General features: G+C 60.6%; 4 protein-coding genes across 16 annotated transcripts in view; 2 read left to right on the forward strand and 2 right to left on the reverse strand.

Moving 5' to 3' along the window:
• The window catches only part of Col11a2 (collagen type XI alpha 2 chain), a 29,614-nt gene extending 22,521 nt beyond the window's left edge, over positions 1-7,093 (reverse strand). For 6 of the 10 annotated variants that reach the window (XM_037200195.1, XM_037200194.1, XM_037200197.1 and 3 more), the window contains exons 1-5: positions 6,010-6,315; positions 3,422-3,571; positions 3,111-3,321; positions 2,264-2,426; positions 267-458 (exon numbers count right to left, since the gene is read on the reverse strand). In XM_037200195.1, coding sequence (XP_037056090.1) covers positions 267-458; positions 2,264-2,426; positions 3,111-3,321; positions 3,422-3,571; positions 6,010-6,091 — 798 coding nt within the window. In that variant the 5' untranslated portion in view covers positions 6,092-6,315. Of the gene's footprint in view, positions 1-266; positions 459-2,263; positions 2,427-3,110; positions 3,322-3,421; positions 3,572-6,009 lie in introns of all 10 variants that reach the window. The other 4 variants (XM_037200193.1, XR_005090186.1, XM_037200198.1 and 1 more) reach the window with 4 other exon arrangements.
• A 273-nt stretch (positions 7,094-7,366) lies between these two features.
• Positions 7,367-13,775, reverse strand: Rxrb (retinoid X receptor beta). Of its 4 annotated transcripts, none has more exons than XM_028861024.2 (10): positions 13,516-13,775; positions 12,725-12,943; positions 12,038-12,194; positions 11,548-11,727; positions 10,241-10,413; positions 9,374-9,503; positions 9,053-9,185; positions 8,846-8,937; positions 8,535-8,640; positions 7,367-8,435 (listed from the first exon to the last, which is right to left on the reverse strand). In XM_028861024.2, the coding sequence occupies exons 1-10, from the start codon at positions 13,738-13,740 to the stop codon at positions 8,288-8,290; spliced, it is 1,563 nt and encodes a 520-aa protein (XP_028716857.1). In that variant the 5' UTR covers positions 13,741-13,775; the 3' UTR covers positions 7,367-8,287. The 4 variants fall into 4 exon arrangements, with proteins under 4 accessions (XP_028716857.1, XP_028716856.1, XP_037056096.1 ...); XM_028861023.2 differs by having other exon boundaries at positions 8,846-8,949; XM_037200201.1 differs by lacking the exon at positions 13,516-13,775 and adding an exon at positions 13,243-13,373 and having other exon boundaries at positions 12,725-12,942.
• A 358-nt stretch (positions 13,776-14,133) lies between these two features.
• Positions 14,134-17,592, forward strand: Slc39a7 (solute carrier family 39 member 7). Its single transcript, XM_028861018.2, has 7 exons — positions 14,134-14,945; positions 15,030-15,198; positions 15,339-15,392; positions 15,503-15,667; positions 15,786-15,929; positions 16,080-16,276; positions 16,789-17,592. The coding sequence occupies exons 1-7, from the start codon at positions 14,547-14,549 to the stop codon at positions 17,059-17,061; spliced, it is 1,401 nt and encodes a 466-aa protein (XP_028716851.1). The 5' UTR covers positions 14,134-14,546; the 3' UTR covers positions 17,062-17,592.
• A 190-nt stretch (positions 17,593-17,782) lies between these two features.
• On the forward strand, positions 17,783-19,734 carry Hsd17b8 (hydroxysteroid 17-beta dehydrogenase 8). The gene is made up of 9 exons (XM_028861019.2): positions 17,783-17,854; positions 18,000-18,217; positions 18,300-18,416; positions 18,520-18,612; positions 18,712-18,797; positions 18,878-18,962; positions 19,125-19,167; positions 19,345-19,419; positions 19,547-19,734. Exons 1-9 carry the CDS (start codon positions 17,809-17,811, stop codon positions 19,561-19,563), a joined length of 780 nt encoding a protein of 259 aa, XP_028716852.1. The 5' UTR covers positions 17,783-17,808; the 3' UTR covers positions 19,564-19,734.
• The last annotated feature ends 27 nt before the right edge of the window (positions 19,735-19,761 follow it).

The raw sequence follows: 19,761 nt of genomic DNA on the forward strand, positions 1-19,761 counted from the left end.
AAGGGTCGGGAAACCCAAGGCAGACAGGAGAGGATGCCATGCAGGCAGGGCACATAGCCCCCACCGGGGACTCTTCATAATGACTTTTTATTTTTAAATGAAAATAAAAAGGTTGATGACTGAGGACTGGGAGGAGGGCATGATGGGAACAGAGAGGTGCTGCTGGGAGCTAAGGGGAGGGTGGGATGGAGTAGTGGGGAACTGCCCTGGACAACCCCAGTGTCCCCCCCACAACGCTACAGGTTCAGTTTGCCCGACTCCCTCACCTGTCGCTGGGGCTCCTGGCTCTGTGGCTTATGAAGTCTCGATGGCTGCTTCTTTGGAGATCTCTGGGCTCTGTGAGGCTTCTGGATCTGAGGTCCATCTCTCTGTGCCTTCTCACATTCCAGATCCTTCTGTCCACAAGACTGATAGGCAGCTTGGACGCCTGGGACAATGACGAGCTCCTGAACATCACCCTGGAAAGATATGAAGAGGGAAAAATGATGGCGAGATAGACAGAGGGACCTGGAGAGACGAGAGGAATGGTCTGGAACGAAGTGACTGGGGAGATGGTCAGGTGAGTAAAGGGGTGAATAGATAAGGCGGTGCTCGCAACCAGAAGTAGGTCAGCGGGTGTCAGCTGGCCGGGCGGATGAATGGGTGGTGGACGCATGAAGAGGGGTTGTCTGTGGGTGAGTGAACAAAGAAGCAAATCTGGACAGGTAATGCGTGAATAAGCAGCTATCAGCTCTATCTGTACAGTGGTCTGGGACTACGCTATAGCATGGGAGAAGGTCACACTCAGCTTCCGACAGGGACGATGGCAACAGTCAGGAGGACAAGGACTTTCACCCCTTTATTTCATATCCCAAAAAGGTAAGATGAGGCAAGGCCACTCAGAGTAACAGGTCAGGACTAGAACTCAGGCCTTCCAACTTCAGATTCGACACAGACCATCTCCTCCCTGTCCCTATGGTCATTCACGGGCCTTTCCACATGGCTTCTAGAGGCAGGTACAGCCTTGAGTGCCTTGACCTGTCAGCATCAGTGATGACAGGAGTTCTCTGGATGGACCTCTAGAAGCGAAGAATTCATTTCCTTCTGAATCTCAGTGGCAATTACTCGAGTCCGCACATGGCGCTCACACACTGGCTCATCTCAAAGCGAAATGAAGAACCCCCAGGGCTGGGGGGTTCTTCACACTATCACACTGTGTTTTCCTTTCCCAGAAGGTAGTCAGAAAACGGCAGCTGGGTGGGTAGATGGGTGAATGGACAGACGGGGTGGAAAGGCAGATGGGTCAGTAGGGGTTTAAGTGCAGTGAATGATGGTGGGCGGATGGATGGATGGACGGATGGACGAATGGATGGATGGATGGATGGATGGACGGATGGACAGAAAGACGGATGGATGGATGGATGGACGGATGAATGGACGGATGGATGGACAGACGGACGGACAGACAGATGGACGGACGGACAGATGGATGGATGGACGGACGGACGGATGGATGGACGTGTGGGCAAATGAATGGGAGGCACAGAGTAAAGGCTGCACACTGCTGCCTAGATATGTGTGGGTAAATGAATGTCTGGCTGGGGAGTGGGTGGTGAAATCAGTGGGTGAGTGGGCAGAGGAGCAGCAGTTGAGGGTGTGTGGCAACAGGAACTGATGCAGGCGTCCATGTGTGTCAGGCAGATGGAGTGAGCAGCTGAGTGGACGAGGGAACAGATGGGTGGAAGGCTAGCAGGGATGGGTAGATGACGGGTGGGTGGTTTGAAGGAGGGAGCAGTGGTGGAGGGGAAGAGAGGTGACTGGGTCAACATAAGCCTAATGCATGAGCAGAGAGGAGACTGGGTAGATGGCCAGGCGAGTAAGGGGATGATCAGGTTAGCCTGTGCACGCATCCAGAGCTAGGTCAGCGGGTGACAGCTGGCCGGGTGGATGAATGGGTGGTGGACGCACGAAGAGAGGTTGTCTGTGGTGCCTGGGTGGCTGGGAGGTGAATAGACACGTAAATCAGTTGAAGGAATGGACCAGTGACGGACAAGACCGGAGGATGACTGAATAAGTGGCCACAGGCTGTGTTTATGTAAGCAGCCTCTTGCTGCCCATTGGAAAACCAGCCTGAAGACCAGAAAAGGAAATAAAAAGTCCTGGGAAGAAAAATGAATGAAAATGAATACAGGCTTCAGCACAGGAAGATGGAGAGCTGGAGCCAGAAGTGTGGCCATGAGATGCGGGCCCAGAATCGCCCTCCTCAGACTGCTGTTGGGCTTACCTCAAAGACTTCGTCATCTAGGATGTGGGCACCAAAGATCACCACCCCACGGGTGTCCAACACCGGATGCACACTTCGGGGAAGCGACCTGGTGACTCGCTTCTTACAGTCCACAATGAGGGTGACAGACTGATTCTTCACAGCCACAGCCACACGGTGCCACCTAAGCGTGGGGTAAGAAGTTCGTGTGACTGGCTAGTGAAAGCGGGGGTCAACGGGGCTGGGAGGCAGCTCATTTCTAGAAGGGTTGGTGATGACAATGGGTGAAGAATTACAATGGCAGGGCTGGAGAGATGGCTCAGGGGCTTAGAGCACTGGCTGCTCTTCCAGAGGACCCGGGTTCGATTCCCAGCACCCATATGGTGGCTCACAACCGCCTGTAACCCTAGTCTCCGGGGATCTGACTTCCTCTCCTGGCATCTTTGGATAGGCATGCACATGGTGCATAGATAGATGTACGTGCAGGCGGAACACCCACACACATCAATTAAATTTAAAAATTTTAAAGAATTACAAGCAAGGGATACCACATAACCGGTGTGTACAGCATGGGTACCCTGCAATCCTTTTCTAGTTGGGGTGTCATGCTTGATGATCTTTGTCTTATACACACAGAAACTAAGGCTCACAAAGTTAAGTACTTACTTACCCGTGTGCCAGGAGGTACCTTTTTATTCCCATTCCCAGACATAGACTCTGAGACCCAAGCCCCGACCAAGAAGTGACATGTTCAAGCAGCAGCTAGTGAGCCCCACAGGGCCAGCGGAGTTCCTTAGACACCGGGGGTTCTGAGACACTCTCTGCTGGCAGTGGGGATCAGGTAGGCCAAAGGGACAAACTGACTTACTTGCCGTCTGCTAGGCTGAGGCCTCGGAAGACAGGCTGAGCGGGGGCTTGTGGCCGTCCCGTCTGGTCCTCATACAGAAAGCGAACAGGGCGACCGAGCTCCAGGCCCAGCTGCTGGACTCCCTGGGCACTGTACAGAGTCAAGAGGGGAGCCTGGAGGCCAGGGCGGGTCCGGACAACCGTCAGCAGAGAGAAATCTTTGGGAAAGCCTCCTGGTACCCCAGAGAGAGAGATACACAGATGGAGTGAGAGGTGAAGAGATCCCAAACCTCACCTCCCCACCTCCCCACCTTCCCATCTCACTGCCCACACCTGGGAAGAGCTGGCGGGTGGGTGCACTGAGCTGGGCAGGTCGTGACACGCGGTAGGCCACATCAGCCGGACAGACCCCTTTTGATTTCCGGACACCATCAGGGAGGGAGGGGAACCTCAGGGCACGTAGTACATCCACAGAGGGTGCACCTGGGAGAGTCAGGGTTAGAGTCAGGGGACAGAACATGTCCCAGGGAGGGTCTACATAGGGAACACGCAGATCTCCAACTCAGCCGCCCTTACATTCTCCTGAAAGGACCTATATGGATGGCAAGCAAAGTGACCCAAAGGGGAAGAAGCATGGCTAGCCCTGGCTGGCCTGCAATGTGACCCAAGGCTAGCCCTGGCTGGCCTGCAGTGTGACCCAAGGCTAGCCCTGGGTGGCCTGCAGTGTGACCCAAGGCTAGCCCTGGCTGGCCTGCAATGTGACCCAAGGCTAGCCCTGGCTGGCCTGCAATGTGACCCAAGGCTAGCCCTGGCTGGCATGCAGCTCTATCCCTCGCACCCTCCCTCTCCCCAGCATGCTGTCTCTAAACTGTGAATCTCTGCTGAGATCGCTCACTGTCAACCCTGCCTCCATCCGCCTCCCCTCCCCGCTCTGTGCACCTGTCCGATCCTCCCGTCCCTCTTCTGTTTCCAGTCTCCCTACACCCTGCCCATCCTTTTCTTTCTCCCTCTCTCTCCCTCCCTTCCCGTATCTCCCGGTTTCTGGCTTCCTGGCATCTGCTTGGTCTCTAGCACAAACAACATCTGGGCAATCGATCATCCTGGGCACAGGGAGGCAGAGAGACGGCTGTGCAAGAGAGGCCTTCCAGCTGCTTAAGACTGGGTTGAAGTGGGGGTGGGGGCAGCTCTGACTGGGTTAAGGAAGGAGATAGAAGCACAGGGTGGCCCAGAAGCCTACGCCCCCAGTCCAGGAGCAGGTCCAGGGCCTCAAGCCACACATCTGGAGATGCTGTCAGAGTTCTCGTCCAAACCCCAGGCAAGCTCCCCACACCTGGAACCTCAGTCCTGCCACCCCCCCCCCCACACCATCTGAATCCAAAGATTCAAGTCGCCAGCCATCAGCCAGGTCCCCTTAGATTTCAGCTTCCTGGGCCCACACTCCCTGGAAACCGAAGGCACTTTGCTCCCCCAAAGCACGCACTTCTCACACCATCCACCCCACAGTGGAGAACTCCCGCGGAGAGTGTTTGCAAAGTGTTGGTAGACGCATTTGTGGGGCGGGGCAGAGGCCAGGGCAGTCAGGAGAGCAGAGCTGGGTGGGGTGGATGAGGTGGGGCGGGTCGGAGAGAAAAGGCCCTTTGAGTCCAGGAGCTGAGGAAACCGCGACCTTCCCTGAGGAGCCTGGCCCCCAAGTGAGGCCGCTCTGCAAACACTGACACACAAGGGCAGCTTTGAGAGACTGAGGTGAGGGAGACAGAGACTCACAGAGACCCCAGGCCTAGGAGATCTCCGAGGTCCCCACCCTCCACCAGAGCCCAGTGCAGGACAGTTCCACATCATGCTCACTACCCACAGGCCTGCCCCCGTCAAGCCGCATACTAACCCACTGTCTCAGACCCACTGATACCCCATTAATCGCCCTGAGCCCCCAAATGCCCTGTCCTCTACTCTCAGGAATTCTTAGTCACCCATCTCCCTGGATTTCCTCCTCACCCACTCAGCTCCCAAATAAGAGACAGTTGTCTTGGTCAGCCTCTGCCTAGACTCTGTAAACACCACGTACTCCATTTTCCTCTCATTTCTTTGGTCTAATCTATATCCTTTACACTGTCATTCCGCCTATTTTCTCTCCAATAATGGAGATACGTACAAAATCAGCCCCCCCCCCCCCCCCGTTCTCGGAGAGAGAAGCTGGTTCCATCCTGCTTAGACCCAGAACTCCCAGACTCTGCTCTGATATCGGATTCTCTTTTCTAGGAGCCTTTCCCTTCTGGAGGAAAAAGGGGCAAAGATTGGTCCTGTGGACACCAGGGTCCCAGAGGAGTCCGGCTGGCCAGAGGGGGAGGGGAAGGGCAGGAATGCACAGAGCTGGCTCTGGCCTCAGACACCTGATCCTGGCCTGTCCAGCGGCCGTCCTGTTGGCAGCCAGCCCCGCTGCTCCCTAGAGCCAGCCGCGTGGCAGCATCCAGGGCACAGGGAGGGGTCGGGGGACCCAGAGAGGACGGGACAGTGGAGGTAGCCTTCTTCCCTAGCCTTCCCAGCTCTGACTTACAGATGTCCATCCTGCTTCCTTTCTGCCTCAGCCCTGGTATTCACTGCCCCAACATCAGCAAAGCCTGGACAAGACTGGCTTTGGGATCCTCGGGTCTTTCTAAGGACCCAAGCCAGGAACCCAGCCTGCTCAGGCTCTCGGTTGTGGTCCCCATCCGTTGGCATTACCTGCCCTCCACCAGTCATTTCAAGGAGGGAGAGAGTCCTATACTGGCTCCAAGGAACTCAAGTGTTCATCCTTCATCCTAAACCCTGGTCACCCCAAATCCCTTTCTTAAGACTCAGACGCTCCTACTCCAGGCATCTGTGGTCCCTTCCAGGCAGATGCTCCAACCTCTGGCTGACTGACACCCCGGCAGGACTCTTCTTACCTGCCCATCCCGGGGCAGCACTCAGCCCCAGCACCAGAGGTAGCAGCAGAAGGAGGCGGTGGCGGGGGCTGCACCGCTCCATGGCTCAGAATGCCGGGTCCGAGACCCAGACAGCCCTGGTGCGCGGACAGTAGAAAGAGCCTGTGAGCCTTGGAACCGGGACCCAGGGATGTCAGCAGCTTTCGGCGGTCAGCTCCATGCAGCAAGGTGTTGTCGAGGGTACCTCTGCTTGCTTGTCACCGCTGCTTGCTCCTCGGTGGCCGCTACTGTGTGCCCCTGGCCACCCTGGCAGCTCAGGGACCCCAGCTCGCCCCCGCCCCCAGGTCCGGCCCCCGCCCCTAGCCGCCCGCCCACAGCCACCAAGGGGAAACCCCACCCCCGATCTCCACCTGGGCAGGGGAGTGTGGGGGCGAGAAGCGCTCCTCGAGGGCTGGCCCTGGAACGGTGCACTCCTACTCCTGGAGGGATTAGGTGGCCTGTGTGCACCCTCAGATTGTCTTTGGGAGAACTTAATATATCTTCTCTGGTCCCTTGCTTTTGGGGACCCTATAGTCCAGTCGCACACACAACGGTCCCCGCCCTTGGGGGCCCAGAGCCCCTCTGCAGAGTCCGGGGAGGGACTCAGGGCACAGTGGGACATAAGGGGCGGGTCTACAGGCCACTGCCCCACGCCCACTTGTAATCAGGTCTCCATAATTACCTCCTTCGTCCCGCCCCATGTAATTACAGAGCAGTCCCGGGCGGGGTGTTTACAGACCCAGCTATAGATAGCGACCGAGACGTGGGGGCCGTGGGGTGGCCTTGCGGAGCAGAGGGAGGCCAGAGATGGGCAAACTGGCTAATCGCCCGAGAAGATAGAAATACTGGACTAGGTAAAACAGTGGAACGGGACAGGACAGGGACGCGGGGACGGGCGATGCTGCTAGAAGGGTCTTGCAAAAGGGGGTCACTCAGGGACGTGGCCGCTCCAGGAGGGTAGCGCTGAGAGCAGCGCACCCCTACATGTGGGCACGGCGCCGGGTCTGCCCGGAGCCTGCGGCGCAGCCGGGGAGAAAGCTGGAGCGAGCGAGACGCCGCCGCCCGCTGGCGCTGGGAGGGCACCCGCGAACAAGGCGCCTTTGAGAAGCAGCGGGTCTCCCTCCTCCCTGGGCAGCCCCGCCCCCAACCTGGCACACCCTCTCCCCCTCCCGACAAAGCTCGCCTTGTGTCTCCCACCCTGCACCGCCTCTGCAGCCCCAGGGAACCTGGGCCGCTGCAGCAGCACCCAGGGAGTGTCAGGGTTTCCCACCAAGTATCCCCACCTAGAGGATGCCGTGGTACCTACCACCCAGTCACCTCAGTCCAGAAAACAGCTGTCTTAACTGGAAAGCGATTTTATGTGCGAGTGAAAGAGGGAGGGATCCCCCCTCAAAAACCAAAAGAGACCCAGGGCAAAACCATGCAGCCCAGCACCCATCTCTGAAGGCCGGCCACGCCGTCAATTCTGCCCCCAGCCTGTGTGCTGAGGAACAGGGACAGCTGTAAAAGGAAAGGCCACCCAAACCAGCACCCCTCACTGCCCAGACCCGTCCAGGAGCCAGTGAGATGGGGAAGGCAGCACCCACCGGGAGGCCACGGGCAGACACCTGAGGGGCCTCCTTGCCCACATGCCGCTCTGGCCCCGGCATTTAAGCCAACCTGGGGATGTACAGTACTTCTCTGAGTCTAACTCCCAGGCTCTCCTCACAGGAAATTAAAGATAGCAGTCGGCCCCCCATCTCCACCGGCCCTTCACCACCACCTTTATTCCTCGTCTGACGGCAGGAGACAGGAGGGGCACCCTCCCTCGGCCCCCACCTGTCAAGTTGGGGGGATGAAGGGCTATCAGAGCCCTGCTCCCAAGACCATCAGCTTGGGGGGCCTGCCCCACAACACCCTTTCTAGGGGAGCTCCATTCCACTCTTCAGAAGGGAGTGAGGCAGGATGAGAAGGGAGTGGAGTCCCGGGACCAGGGCCAGTGCTTTGTGCTGGGGGAGCCAGGATGACCCACATCACGGGAGACCCCGGCAAATTCAGAGACTCAAGGCCACTGAAGGTAGACATGGAGTCGCCACAGGGACCTGGGGCCCCCTCTGGAGACCAGGCAAACCCTAAGGGTCGCCAGATGCCTTGCAGGCTGCAGGAGTCCCTCCTCGGCACCGTTTGCCCACGGCTCTGGCTGGGCCCTCGGCCCCTCCCACCCTGCCCAGGCTCAAGTCCTCTTCCTGGGTACTCCCCACCGCTGAGGAGTGGTCTGGGTTCAGGCTAGCTGGTGGGGAGCCTCGAGCATCTCCATGAGGAAGGTGTCAATGGGGGTGTCGCCAATGAGCTTGAAGAAGAACAGGTGCTCCAGACACTTGAGGCCGATGGAGCGGAGGGCAGGAAGACGTAGCAGCAGCTTGGCAAACCTGTGGTGGGGGCGGGAGGGAGTAAGAGGCAGCGCCACCCGGGCCCTGGCCGTGCCCCAGCCTCGCCCTCCGTGGGGTCCCCAGCCCCTGGCCGCTTACCGGCCTTGCTGCTCGGGGTACTTCTGCTTGCAGTAGGTCTCCAGGGACGCGTAGACCTTCTCCCGCAGGACCTCCACCTCCCCGGGGTTGGAGAGGCCCTTGGCATCTGGGACGGTGAAGGAGGAAGAACAAGAGGAAGAGGGCAGGTGAGTCAGGCCAGGGCAGACGTGCAGATGACGGGCCCTCAGGACGACGCCCCTCAGGGAAATGAAGCACACTGGGGTTGTGAGACCCGATCAGAGGGGGGGGACCACTGGAGAAGAGGCGGCTCAGGGCTGCCTTGGCCGAGAGGCCGCGTGGCCTCCTCTTACCTGGGTTAAACAGAATGATTGCCCGCAGGCAGCCCAGCTCTGTCTTGTCCATCCTCATGTCACGCATTTTGGACACTAGCTCTGTCAGCACCCTGGAGAGGGACCTGCAGGTCACTCAAAGGTCACAGCTCAGCCAGCCTTGGACACGGACCAGCCTATAGCCCCACCCCTTCTAGCTACAGGGCAGCCTGGCCAAGGGCCACTGACCGATCAAAGATGGCTCCCACGCCTGCGGAATGGGCTGAGTTTCTGTGCACGTGAAGACCTGTGGCCAGGAGGATGCCATCTCGGACATCGATGGACCGGTGGGAGAAGGAGGCAATGAGGAGCTCGTTCCAGCCTAGGGGCCAGAGGGCAGCAAGGGTCAGCAGGCAGACGCCAGGCCGGGAGAGCCAAAGCACCAAGAAACAGGGGCAAGTCCGCCAGTCAAGCTCCCCAAATATGCAAGAGGAGGCCACAGGGTCGCTGGAGGTCAGGAGGACAGAGAGGTCAAATGTCAAGCGGGCAAAGAGATTCAAGGCCACTGACCTGCCCGCAGCAATATGACCTGGTCATCCAGAGGTAGGGAGGAGAAGTGTGGGATCCTCTTGGCCCACTCAACGAGTGTGAACAGCTGTTTGTCAGCTGCCTGGCAGATGTTAGTCACTGGGTCATTGGGCTGCAGAGAGCAGAAGATGCAGGGGAGGGGTGGAGACACCTTCCTCGTAAGGTTTGATACCCCCCTTTACTCCTTCAAGCCCGTCTGAACCCATCTCTGCCCTGGACTTTGTCGTGGGAGCAGAGAGAGGGCGCTCTCACCCCACATCAGAGACACAGTCTCACAATGTAGTCCTGACCGGCCTGGGACTTGCTATGCAGACCAGGCTGGCCTTGAACACACGGAGATCCACCTGTGTCTGTCTCCCAAGTGCTGGGATCACAGGCAAGTGCCATGCCTGGCTCCCTTCAGATACTGAGAGGCCTGCGAGTTCAGGGCAAGGTGCGGGGGTGGAAGGAAGGGAAGGGGAGAGACGGAGGACCCTGGACTCCTTCCCCAACCCCATCCAAGGGAGGAGCGACCCACCGCTCACCCCCCCACCGCTCACCCACCCCACCGCTCGCCCACCCCACCCATAGCTCACCACCCCACCGCTCACCCCCCACCGCTCACCACCCACCACTCACCACCCCACCGCTCGCCCACCCCACCGCTCGCCCCCCCACCGCTCACCCCCCCACCGCTCCCCCCCCACCGCTCACCCACCCCACCGCTCGCCCCCCCACCGCTCACCCCCCCACCGCTCGCCCCCCCACCGCTCACCCCCCCACCGCTCACCCCCCCACCGCTCGCCCACCCCACCGCTCGCCCACCCCACCGCTCACCACCCCACCGCTCACCACCCATCGCTCACTCACGCTGCTGCCGCTGCCCCCGGTCCCCCCAGGGCCCTCAACGCCCTGGTCGCTCTTCTGCTCCACGGCGAGCTCGGCCTCCAGGATCCTGTCCACAGGCATCTCCTCAGGGGCTGCGCCAGCCCCGTCCCCGTCCCCATCTTTGTCCTTCCCCCGCTGCCGCTCCTCCTGGACCGCTGGGGGGTGGGGGGAGAAAACGCCAAGTGAGAAGCCGGCTCTGAGGGTCTGAAGAAACCCGCCAGGGCCTTCTCAGGGCTGACTTGGCCCTTGGGAGAGGTGGCGAGCAGAGGTCGTTAGGAACAGAAGGCTGCGTAACCTGCAGGCAAAAGGGATCCCAGGGAGAGAGGGCACCTGCCAAGCACACACAAGACCCCGGCTCCCCTCACCACAAACAAACACACGTAAGTAAACAAACAGGTAGATAAACAGGTCCAACTGACAACAGTCCACTGGTGAAAGAATCGGGGAAGAATCCGAATTTAAATAGGGCAGATGATATGTTAAAAAATATGCCAGCGTGCTTTAACATGCTCTGGAGGTCTTAATGGCCTTGCGGGTCCCTGCCCCCATGTTAAGGGTGAGGAACTTGAGGCCAAACGCATTCAATAGCCTCCTAAATTCACGCACCACATGGCCAGTTACGTGTCTGACTCCAGACGTGCCTGATGGCAAACCCTACGCTCTGCTGACTCAGACGATATCATGATGGTGATGACCCTGACCCAGGTCTTGGGGGGGGGGGTGTTCTGATTTCGGCCCTGCCACTTTGGTGTTGTGTGACCTCGGGGGAGTCAAGGTTCATCTTCTTTAAAGTGGGGATGGAACCAAAATCAGCCCTAAAGGGTCTCTTAGCAGTTCAGGAATCAGGCTTAGACAGACAGAGACGGTGAATGCCAAGTCCTGACCTCTTCAGCGATCCTGTAACTTAACAAGGTAAGTCTCGGGGGTCCAAGGAGAGACTGGGAGACCAGAGGAAGCACGCAGGGTCAAGGCGAGAAAGGGGCTGTGTGAGGCGGAGAGGAGAGAACAGAGGCCCATCCTGGCTAAGGCCAAAGCATGCTGGGAGGGTCCACAGCATCACAGGACTAACGCTGAGGAGCAACCACTAAGAAAGAACCTTGGAGACAGAGTGAGGTACCCAGGACCAAGCCGAGGAGGACAGGAAAGAGAAATCAAACTTCGCCCCCTGGAGGAGAGAGCGAGCGGTCCCACAGATGCGGAGGCCACCTCCGCAGGCTCTCCCACGGGTGGGTGACGGGTGGGTGAGGACTGCAGGCCCGCGGGGCGGGGCGGGGCAGGGCGGGGCTCACCCTCCCTCTTCATGCCGGTGGCCAGGCACTTCTGATAGCGGCAGTACTGGCAGCGGTTCCGCTGGCGCTTGTCCACCGTGCAGTCTTTGTTGTCCCGGCAGGAGTAGGTCAGGTCCTTCCGGATGGTGCGTTTGAAGAAGCCCTTGCAGCCCTCACAGCTGTAAACGCCATAGTGCTTGCCTACGAGGGGAGAAGTGTGGCGGGAGGACAGCCATGGAGACCGCCCACCACTGCATCCCTTGACCATCTGCCCACAGCGGGGGCAAAGTCTAAATCCTTCTGAAACAGAGCAGCGCACCAAAGGTGAGAGATAACTCAGTCTGCTCCTCAGAGCCCCTGGGCCAGCCCCTTTCCCTGACTGCCCCTACCTGACTCTAAAGGCCCTAGGCCTCCTTGCTCTGACCAACCTCGGGAAGCCGTGGAAACCCCACAGGCCGCGGTAAACAGCCCCACAGCTCTTTCCTCCTCTGCGCTGTGCTGAGCCCCATACCTGAGCTCCGGTCCCCGCAGATTGCACATAGCCGTTTGCCAGCCCCGGGGCCACCTGGAGGGGGTGGACAGTGCAGGCCTCGGACCCCTAAGACCGGTGGCTTCACATCTTCAGGGGGGCCAGACCCACCCCCAGGGAGCGACACTGTGGAGTTAATCTGGGGTGGGGGGAAACAGGGAAGTCACAGGAGGCTCATTTGGAAAGAGCATCTCTCAGCTTTCAGGGAAACCATTCCCTATCTCTAAGCAGGTCCCGTACCCACTCCAGAGGGTACTAGTGATACTGTGGTGTGATGTAAAGGGCCTCCCCTGAAGCATAACCCCAAGAATGGACATGCACCCTTCTGTAACTGTGGGGCACAGCGGCCCCGAGGGGCACACGTCTTAGATGGGCATATAGAACCAAAGGGCAGAAAGTCGCCGTGAGCTGAAAAGGACATCAAAAATATTCCCTTTGAGCTTAGAGATGTTGTTTGTTTTCAAAAATAGGGCTAGGAAGAAGCATGCACCAAAACAAGACGGTTCACTTCAGGAAGAGCAAGGGGTCTGAGACCACAGGCCTGCTGGGACTGGAGAACCACAAGTCAACGGGTCATGGGGAAGTTCTTGCAAAGATGGTGGGCAGGGTCAGAAGGTGGGAATAAGGAAATGAAAGCAGAGAGGCAAGAAGCAGGTCACAACCTCTCACCTGAGGACTGCTGACAGGCCCGGAGAATCCTGGGGGAGCCGGAGGGGGCAGGCCGGGGGACCCCATGGAAGAACTGATGACCGGGAAGGGGGAGCCCAGTGGAGGGGGTGGCATTGGAGGTGGAGGCGCTGAAGGGGTAAGAGGTGGGCCAGGAGGAGAAGAGGGAGGGATCCCCTGGGAAAGGGGGTTTGGGGAGGAGCTGTCTGGGCTTCGGGAATCTGGGGGGGGGGAGGTACACACAGGCAGACACACAGACAGGAGAGACAAGAAGAGAAGGTTGAGTCTTGTGATCATCCAAACGCACACTTTAATTCTCCCTGACCCGCCCACCACACCCCAACAACCCCCGAGTTCGGACAACTTCACTCTTAAAGAGTCTCCAGAGGAGGGAGTTCAGGCGGAGACTACGGGGTCATCCCGGGCTGACCCCGCGGGCGGAGAAGCACGTGGGGGTGCACCCGTGAACTCCTCTGTCCCCAACTTAGCACACTCGGGGCCAAGAGATAAGGGAGGGATACCGGGTCCCAGGGCGCAGGCTCAGCCCTCCCGACGCCCCGACTCCTCCAGCCCGCGGGGACCGGCGTCCTTCCCACGCCCGGGACCTCCGCGCGCAGGCAGGCCCGGCGCGGCCGCACCTGGAGGGCGGAAGCTCCCGGGCCGCGCCCCGCCCCGGGGGAGGGCGCTGGGCCCCAGGAGGGCGAGGGCGCGTGTTTACAAACAAGGGGGCGGGAGCGCGGGGAGGGGGCCCTCCGTGCGGGGCGCCGGGCAGCCGGGCCCCGCGGGACACTCACCCGCCCGCTGTCGCCCATCCCGTCCCGGCCAGCCTCCCCCGGCTCCGGCTCCGGGGTTTGCTGCTCTCCGGCCGCCGCCGCCGCCGCCGCGGGATCCAGCCAGGGCCGCCGCCGCCGCCACCGGGACGCGACCCCACAATGCATCTCTTTTCTCACCCCCACCGGCCCACACTGCCCCGCGGCATGCCGCGGCGGGAGGAAGGGCGGACGAGCCGCCCAAGACATGACGCCGGGGCGGCCGGGGAGGCGCCAGGGGCGCGCGGGCGGGGGCGGGGAGGCCGAGCGGGGACGGGGCGCCGGGGGCGCCGCCGAGGAGGGGCGGGCGGCGGCCGCACCACTCAGGCGGCGCCCGCGGCCCGGCGCCCCGGTGACAGCACCGGCGCGGCCGCCATCTTGGTGCGGACGGGAAGTCTCGTCGCGAGCTCCCGCCCCCTGGCCCGAGGTGGGAACGGAGGAGGCGGGCCCCGTCCGCCCCGCCCGTCAGCTCCCCTGCGCCCGCCGTCCCCTCGGGTGACCCCCGGCGGTGCGCATGCGCGCTGGGGCCGGGGCGCGCTGGGGGCGGGCGGGGGCGGGGGACGACGGCACGGCCGGGCGCCGTCGCCGGGGCGCCGCCATGTTGGTAAAGGGCAGCGGGGTGCCGGCCGGAGAGGAACTTCCTCCTGATCTCGCGGGAGCTCGAGGCGTGACTGCCACGTCTCCGCGCACCGTGGACGGAGCGGATCCCGGGCGCCGGTGAGCAGCGCGGCCCGCTGCTCCCTTACGGTGCTTCCCAGGCTGCTCCCCTGCAAACTTGTGGGTCATAGAGACGCGGGCCCAGAGCGACCGCCAAGTGGCGGACCGAAGGCTAGAGCGGTGTCGGGGCGGCGGGGGGCGCCTCCATCCGGGTAGGGAGTTGGGGGATAGAGAGCCCGCCCCGGGAACAATGTAAGAGGGCAGCGGGCCACGCCGAAGTGGACACGGGGAGCACGAGTGGAGCGCAGCCGGCCCCGCAGAGGAGGAGCTGAGTGGTCTCTGCCCCTCCGGTCGGCGCGATGGCCCCACGAGCCCCCCACTGGGTGGCTGTGGGACTGCTGACCTGGGCGGCTTGGGGGCTGCTGGTGGCCGGCCACGGGGGTCGTGGTGACCCGCACAGAGACGCGGAAGAGGACTTGCAGGGCCACGGGCACTCGCACGAGGATTTCCACCATGGACACAGCCATGCCCACGGCCACGGCCACACTCATGAGAGCATCTGGCATGGGCATGCCCACAGCCACGACCATGAACATTCCCACGAGGATTTGCACCATGGCCATAGCCATGGCCACTCCCCGGGTAGCCTCCACCACAGAGGACACGGACATGCCCATGAACATAGCCACGGAGCCTCTAGGGAGGCCGGGGCTCCAGGCATCAAGCACCAGCTGGACACTGTCACCCTTTGGGCCTATGTGAGTCCCCGGGGGATGTGGGGAAGAGGGGCCGGTTCTGAATCATTGGGAAACTCGGTGTCTGACTCCTGACTCCTTCCCCAGGCACTGGGGGCCACGGTGCTGATCTCTGCGGCTCCGTTCTTCGTGCTGTTCCTCATCCCAGTGGAGTCAAACTCGCCCAGGCATCGCTCTCTGCTCCAGATCTTGCTCAGTTTTGCCTCCGGGGGGCTCCTGGGTGATGCCTTCCTGCACCTTATCCCTCATGCTCTGGGTAAGTTAGCATTCTGACTACCACAAACGCTTCAGCTGGTTGTGATTCTTTAGAAGGAAAGGGGGTGATCCCGGGCTCTCCAGTAGTCCTCAAATACACATCCATTGTTCCAAACACCCCTTTTTTCCTACTTCCTGCAGAACCTCATTCTCACCACACTCTGGAGCAGCCTGGACATGGACACTCCCACAGTGGTGAGAAAGCCATGGGGACAGGGGTTGGGGTGCTGGGGGCGCTCACCTGACACCCGAGGAGGAGTCCGGAGTCTGCGTCTCCTCTCATGCTTCACTGCCTCTGTTCCCAGGCCAGGGCCCCATTCTCTCTGTGGGGCTGTGGGTGCTCAGTGGCATCGTCGCCTTCCTTGTGGTGGAGAAGTTTGTGAGGCATGTGAAAGGGGGACACGGACACAGTCACAGCCATGGACATGGAGATGGTCACACACACGGGAGCCGAGGACATGGAAGACAGGGTGAGCCTACTGTGCCTTCCACGGAATACATTCGGGCTCATGCGGTGGAGCAGGTTTCCTGTGGAGGACACATCAAAAGCTCTGTCTCCCATTCTGATCAACCCCTGTTCTCCCCCAGAGTGTCCTTCAAAGGAAAAGCCCAGCTCAGAGGAAGAGGAAAAGGAAGCGGGGTCTTTGCGGAAGAGGAGAGGAGGAAACCCAGGGCCCAGAGACGGGCCCGTGAAGCCTCAGAACCCCGAGGAAGAAGAAAAAGCAGGTTCAGGTAAGGGATGAGTGGGCGGGGTCACTGAGTCTCACAGAGTGCTGTAGGTAATGGCGCTATCCAGAAAACCCTGAGGGGTGTCTGTGAGGCGGCACTGGGCCCGGGGGTGGTGGGTGCCGTCAATCATTTTGTCTTGTCTCTTTGCGAAAGACCTGCGGGTGTCCGGGTACCTGAATCTGGCTGCAGACTTGGCACACAACTTCACGGATGGTTTGGCTATCGGTGCCTCCTTTCGTGGGGGCCGAGGGCTGGGGATCCTGACCACGATGACAGTCCTGCTACATGAAGTGCCTCATGAGGTCGGGGACTTTGCCATCTTGGTCCAGTCTGGCTGCAGCAAAAAACAGGTTGGTGCCAACTGCCTGTCATCAGTTCTGAACGAGACACACCTCCATCAGGGCTTCTAGAAGTGGGGCTGGTTGTTTCCTTTACCTCTGCTCTGTGTTGTTGCACTGTGACCCTCCTACGAACAGCCTGACGCACAGCCTGGAAGGGGCACGTCTGTTCTGGTGCTCTCAACCTTCTTACCTGGCTCTTTGGGGCTGGGGGTCTCGGGTGTGGTTCCTGAGGCAGAGCCTCACTGGTTGGTTGGGCTGTGTGCTGGCCAGGGAGCCCCAGGGAGCCCTGCCTCTGCTCCCGTGCTGGGATTGCAAACACCTCCACCTCACCTGCCTTTCTGCGAGGTGCCTGGGATCCGGAATCCCGCCATCAAGCTTGTGCAGCAAACACCAATGCCGCCATCTCCCCGCTCACCTCGCTTCCCCCTTTCCAGAACCGTGGACACCGGTGCAGCTGTACCCACGGTCACTCCTGATCCTTGGCTGTTGGTGATCATGCCTTTCTCTTTTCTGCCCACCAGGCGATGCGGCTGCAACTCCTGACCGCAGTAGGAGCTCTGGCAGGCACAGCATGTGCCCTTCTCACCGAAGGAGGGGCAGTGGGCAGTGAAGTGGCGGGTGGTGCGGGCCCTGGCTGGGTCCTGCCGTTCACCGCAGGCGGTTTCATCTACGTGGCAACAGTGTCCGTGTTGCCTGAGCTGTTGAGAGAGGCGTCCCCATTACAGTCACTTTTGGAGGTGCTGGGGCTGCTGGGGGGAGTTGTCATGATGGTACTGATTGCCCACCTTGAGTGAGGGGTGGGGTGATCTGTCCTGCCCCTGCCCCAGCTCTACCCCTAGCTCCCAAATAAAGACAGCTGGGAGCCCTGGCCAGAGTTACTTGCCAGAGGAAGGAGCTTTAGCCTGGGAGAATGATGCTTTGGGTGTGAAGGTGTGGCAGTCATACAGAGCAGGAGGTCAGAGGGACCAAAGTTGGACACTGCCCGACAGTATTGTCGGCTTTGGAGGAATAAATGGGCCATGAAGCCTGGGGTGACAGTAGCCTGGTGGTCCCCACCTTACTTGTTTTCCCAGCACCAGCATGCCACACAGGGCCCTCTAGGGTCCACCTCCCTCTGAACTGGCTAGTGGTGGCTTCGGGGAAGACCTGGCAGGAGTGGGTAGACAGCAATCGTGTGTCCTGATTTGGAAGTAGCAGGGTGGGAGAGTGTCCCTTGGTAAAATCTCACGGCCTGATTTATTTTTGTTTCTATTCCTTTTATATCACTGTTTGAATGGGTAGGGAGGACCGGCGACCAGAAATAAAGTACTTGGATCTTCTGCCCACATGCAGTCTTTGTTTTGGGGGGAGGGGGCCCTTGTCTCCGGGACTCCCCAGGTCCCCGGGGGTGGGGTGGCCACGCCCCCGCAGTGGGAGGTCGTCTGGGCTGGTGGCCGCCCAGGGCCCCTGACTAGCAGGGTTTCCATTGGCCCGGCCCGGCCCTCGCCACGCCCCCGGGGTGCTCGGATTGGCTTGGGCTCGGGCCCGCCCACCCCACCACCATGGCGTCTCAGCTCCGGCTCCGCTCCGCGCTGGCCCTGGTCACAGGTTCAGGGGTCCCTCCCAGGGCGGGTGGGGCCCGGGGCCACGTCTACGAGCGTCAGCCGGGGGGCCCGGCCCGCTGGTCTGAGTTTGGGTAACTTTGTGCCCCGTGACCTCTGAACTCGCCTGTCTCCCGCCTCTCCCATCTCAGGTGCGGGCAGCGGCATCGGCCGTGCGATCAGCGTGCGCCTGGCGGAAGAGGGCGCCGCCGTGGCCGCCTGCGACCTGGACGGGGCAGCCGCACAGGACACCGTGCGGCTGCTGGGCGGCCCGGGCCGCGAGGACGGGGCGCCGCGCGGGAAGCACGCCGCCTTCCAGGCGGACGTGTCGCGGGCCCCCGCGGCCAGGCGCCTGCTGGAGCAAGTGCAGGTGAACCACGCACCGCGCCGCACGGCCCCTCGGCCCGGCCCTTTGTGGTCCCTGGAGTTAGCCCCCCCCCTCCCTCCCGTAGGCCTGCTTTTCTCGCCCGCCATCTGTCGTTGTGTCCTGTGCGGGCATCACACGCGATGAGTTTCTGCTCCACATGTCAGAGGAAGACTGGGACAGAGTCATAGCTGTCAACCTCAAGGTGGTGACCTCTGAACCAGCGACTTGTGCCGCCCCCAACCTGGGGAAGGAGGAGGGCTGCCACCCCAGCTGATTTTGCTATCCTTCTTCCCCTCTCGTGCCAGGGCACCTTCCTGGTCACTCAGGCTGCAGCCCAGGCTTTGGTGTCCAGCGGCTGTCGTGGCTCCATCATCAACATCAGTAGCATCATTGGAAAGGTCAGGTTGAGTTGGGCCAGGGCAGCTAGCCACGTGGGCACCGGGAAGCGACGCCCTTGGGGGACTCCTGACTCACCCTGGGTCTCTGACTCACCACAGGTCGGGAATATTGGACAAACAAATTATGCATCCTCCAAAGCGGGAGTGATTGGGCTCACCCAGACTGCGGCCCGCGAGCTGGGACGGTGGGTCAGGCCGTGGGCACCCTGCTGAGGGAGGGGGTCAGTGCCCTTCCCAGGGTCAGCATCCATTCTTCCTCCCACAGACATGGGATCCGGTGTAACTCAGTCCTCCCAGGGTTCATTGCAACGCCCATGACCCAGAAAATGCCCGAGAAAGTGAAGGACAAGGTAGGCTGTGGGTGGAGGCCATCAGAGGAGGCCGTTGAGGGAGATTGCTGGGCATAGTGCAAACAGTAAGTATTCCAGACATGAACTTAACGAGGGACGAAGAAAGTAAGAAGAAAAAAGTCCATAAAAGAAACTTTCAGCCACATGAGTGTTTCCTTACAGGTGACTGCAATGATCCCGTTGGGACACATGGGGGACCCTGAGGGTGAGCATGGGCTGGGAGAAGGCTCTGAGGCGGGAACTTGAAGAGATCCTTAAATCTGTAATATTTTTGAAAAGGTCGCATAGGGGTTCATGATTGGTGAGGGCCTGGGGTTTTGCGGGATCAGAGCCACTCTGGAGCCGAGGAACTGAGACCGCCCCTCCCCCACCGCCCCCATAGATGTGGCAGATGTGGTTGCGTTCTTGGCATCTGAAGACAGTGGATACATCACAGGGGCCTCAGTGGAAGTCACTGGTATGAGGCCTCCGTGGGGAGGGCGGACAGGAGGGCAGAGGTCCCTTCTCTAGGCCGGGCACGGAAGTGGCTGCCTACCCATATACCTCTCCGCCCATGCACCTGTCCCGATGCTTCTGCCCCTCAGGAGGTCTTTTCATGTGACTGCCTCATGGAAGCTGGACTCTGCTCGCTCCCCCAGCGCAGCCTGGCCTCCTGCTGATGAGGACGCCGAGTTCCCAGGCTACAAAGGGGGTGGTAGTGTGTGGCTCAGGCTGAATATGGAAGGCAGGGGTGCTTGTGACCCTAATAAATTCCAAATCCTCTTCCCTGCCACCTCCGGTTCTTCTTGTGTCCAAGCCC

This window comes from Peromyscus leucopus, chromosome 16_21 (genome assembly GCF_004664715.2).
Source record: "Peromyscus leucopus breed LL Stock chromosome 16_21, UCI_PerLeu_2.1, whole genome shotgun sequence".
Lineage (NCBI taxonomy): Eukaryota > Metazoa > Chordata > Mammalia > Rodentia > Cricetidae > Peromyscus > Peromyscus leucopus.

Coding starts and splice junctions, on each gene's coding strand:
- Slc39a7 (XM_028861018.2), top strand. CDS start 14,547: ATGGCCCCACGAGCCCCCCACTGGGTGGCTGTGGGACTGCTGACCTGG. Junction 15,668..15,785: donor CCGAGGACATGGAAGACAGG/GTGAGCCTACTG, acceptor GTTCTCCCCCAG/AGTGTCCTTCAAAGGAAAAG. Junction 15,930..16,079: donor AGAAGAAAAAGCAGGTTCAG/GTAAGGGATGAG, acceptor TCTTTGCGAAAG/ACCTGCGGGTGTCCGGGTAC.
- Hsd17b8 (XM_028861019.2), top strand. CDS start 17,809: ATGGCGTCTCAGCTCCGGCTCCGCTCCGCGCTGGCCCTGGTCACAG. Junction 18,218..18,299: donor GCCTGCTGGAGCAAGTGCAG/GTGAACCACGCA, acceptor TCCCTCCCGTAG/GCCTGCTTTTCTCGCCCGCC. Junction 18,798..18,877: donor GCGGCCCGCGAGCTGGGACG/GTGGGTCAGGCC, acceptor TTCCTCCCACAG/ACATGGGATCCGGTGTAACT.
- Rxrb (XM_028861023.2), bottom strand. CDS start 13,740: ATGTCTTGGGCGGCTCGTCCGCCCTTCCTCCCGCCGCGGCATGCCGCG. Junction 12,944..13,515: donor GGATGGGCGACAGCGGGCGG/GTGAGTGTCCCG, acceptor TCCCCCCCCCCA/GATTCCCGAAGCCCAGACAG. Junction 11,728..12,037: donor CTGCGGGGACCGGAGCTCAG/GTATGGGGCTCA, acceptor CTCCCCTCGTAG/GCAAGCACTATGGCGTTTAC.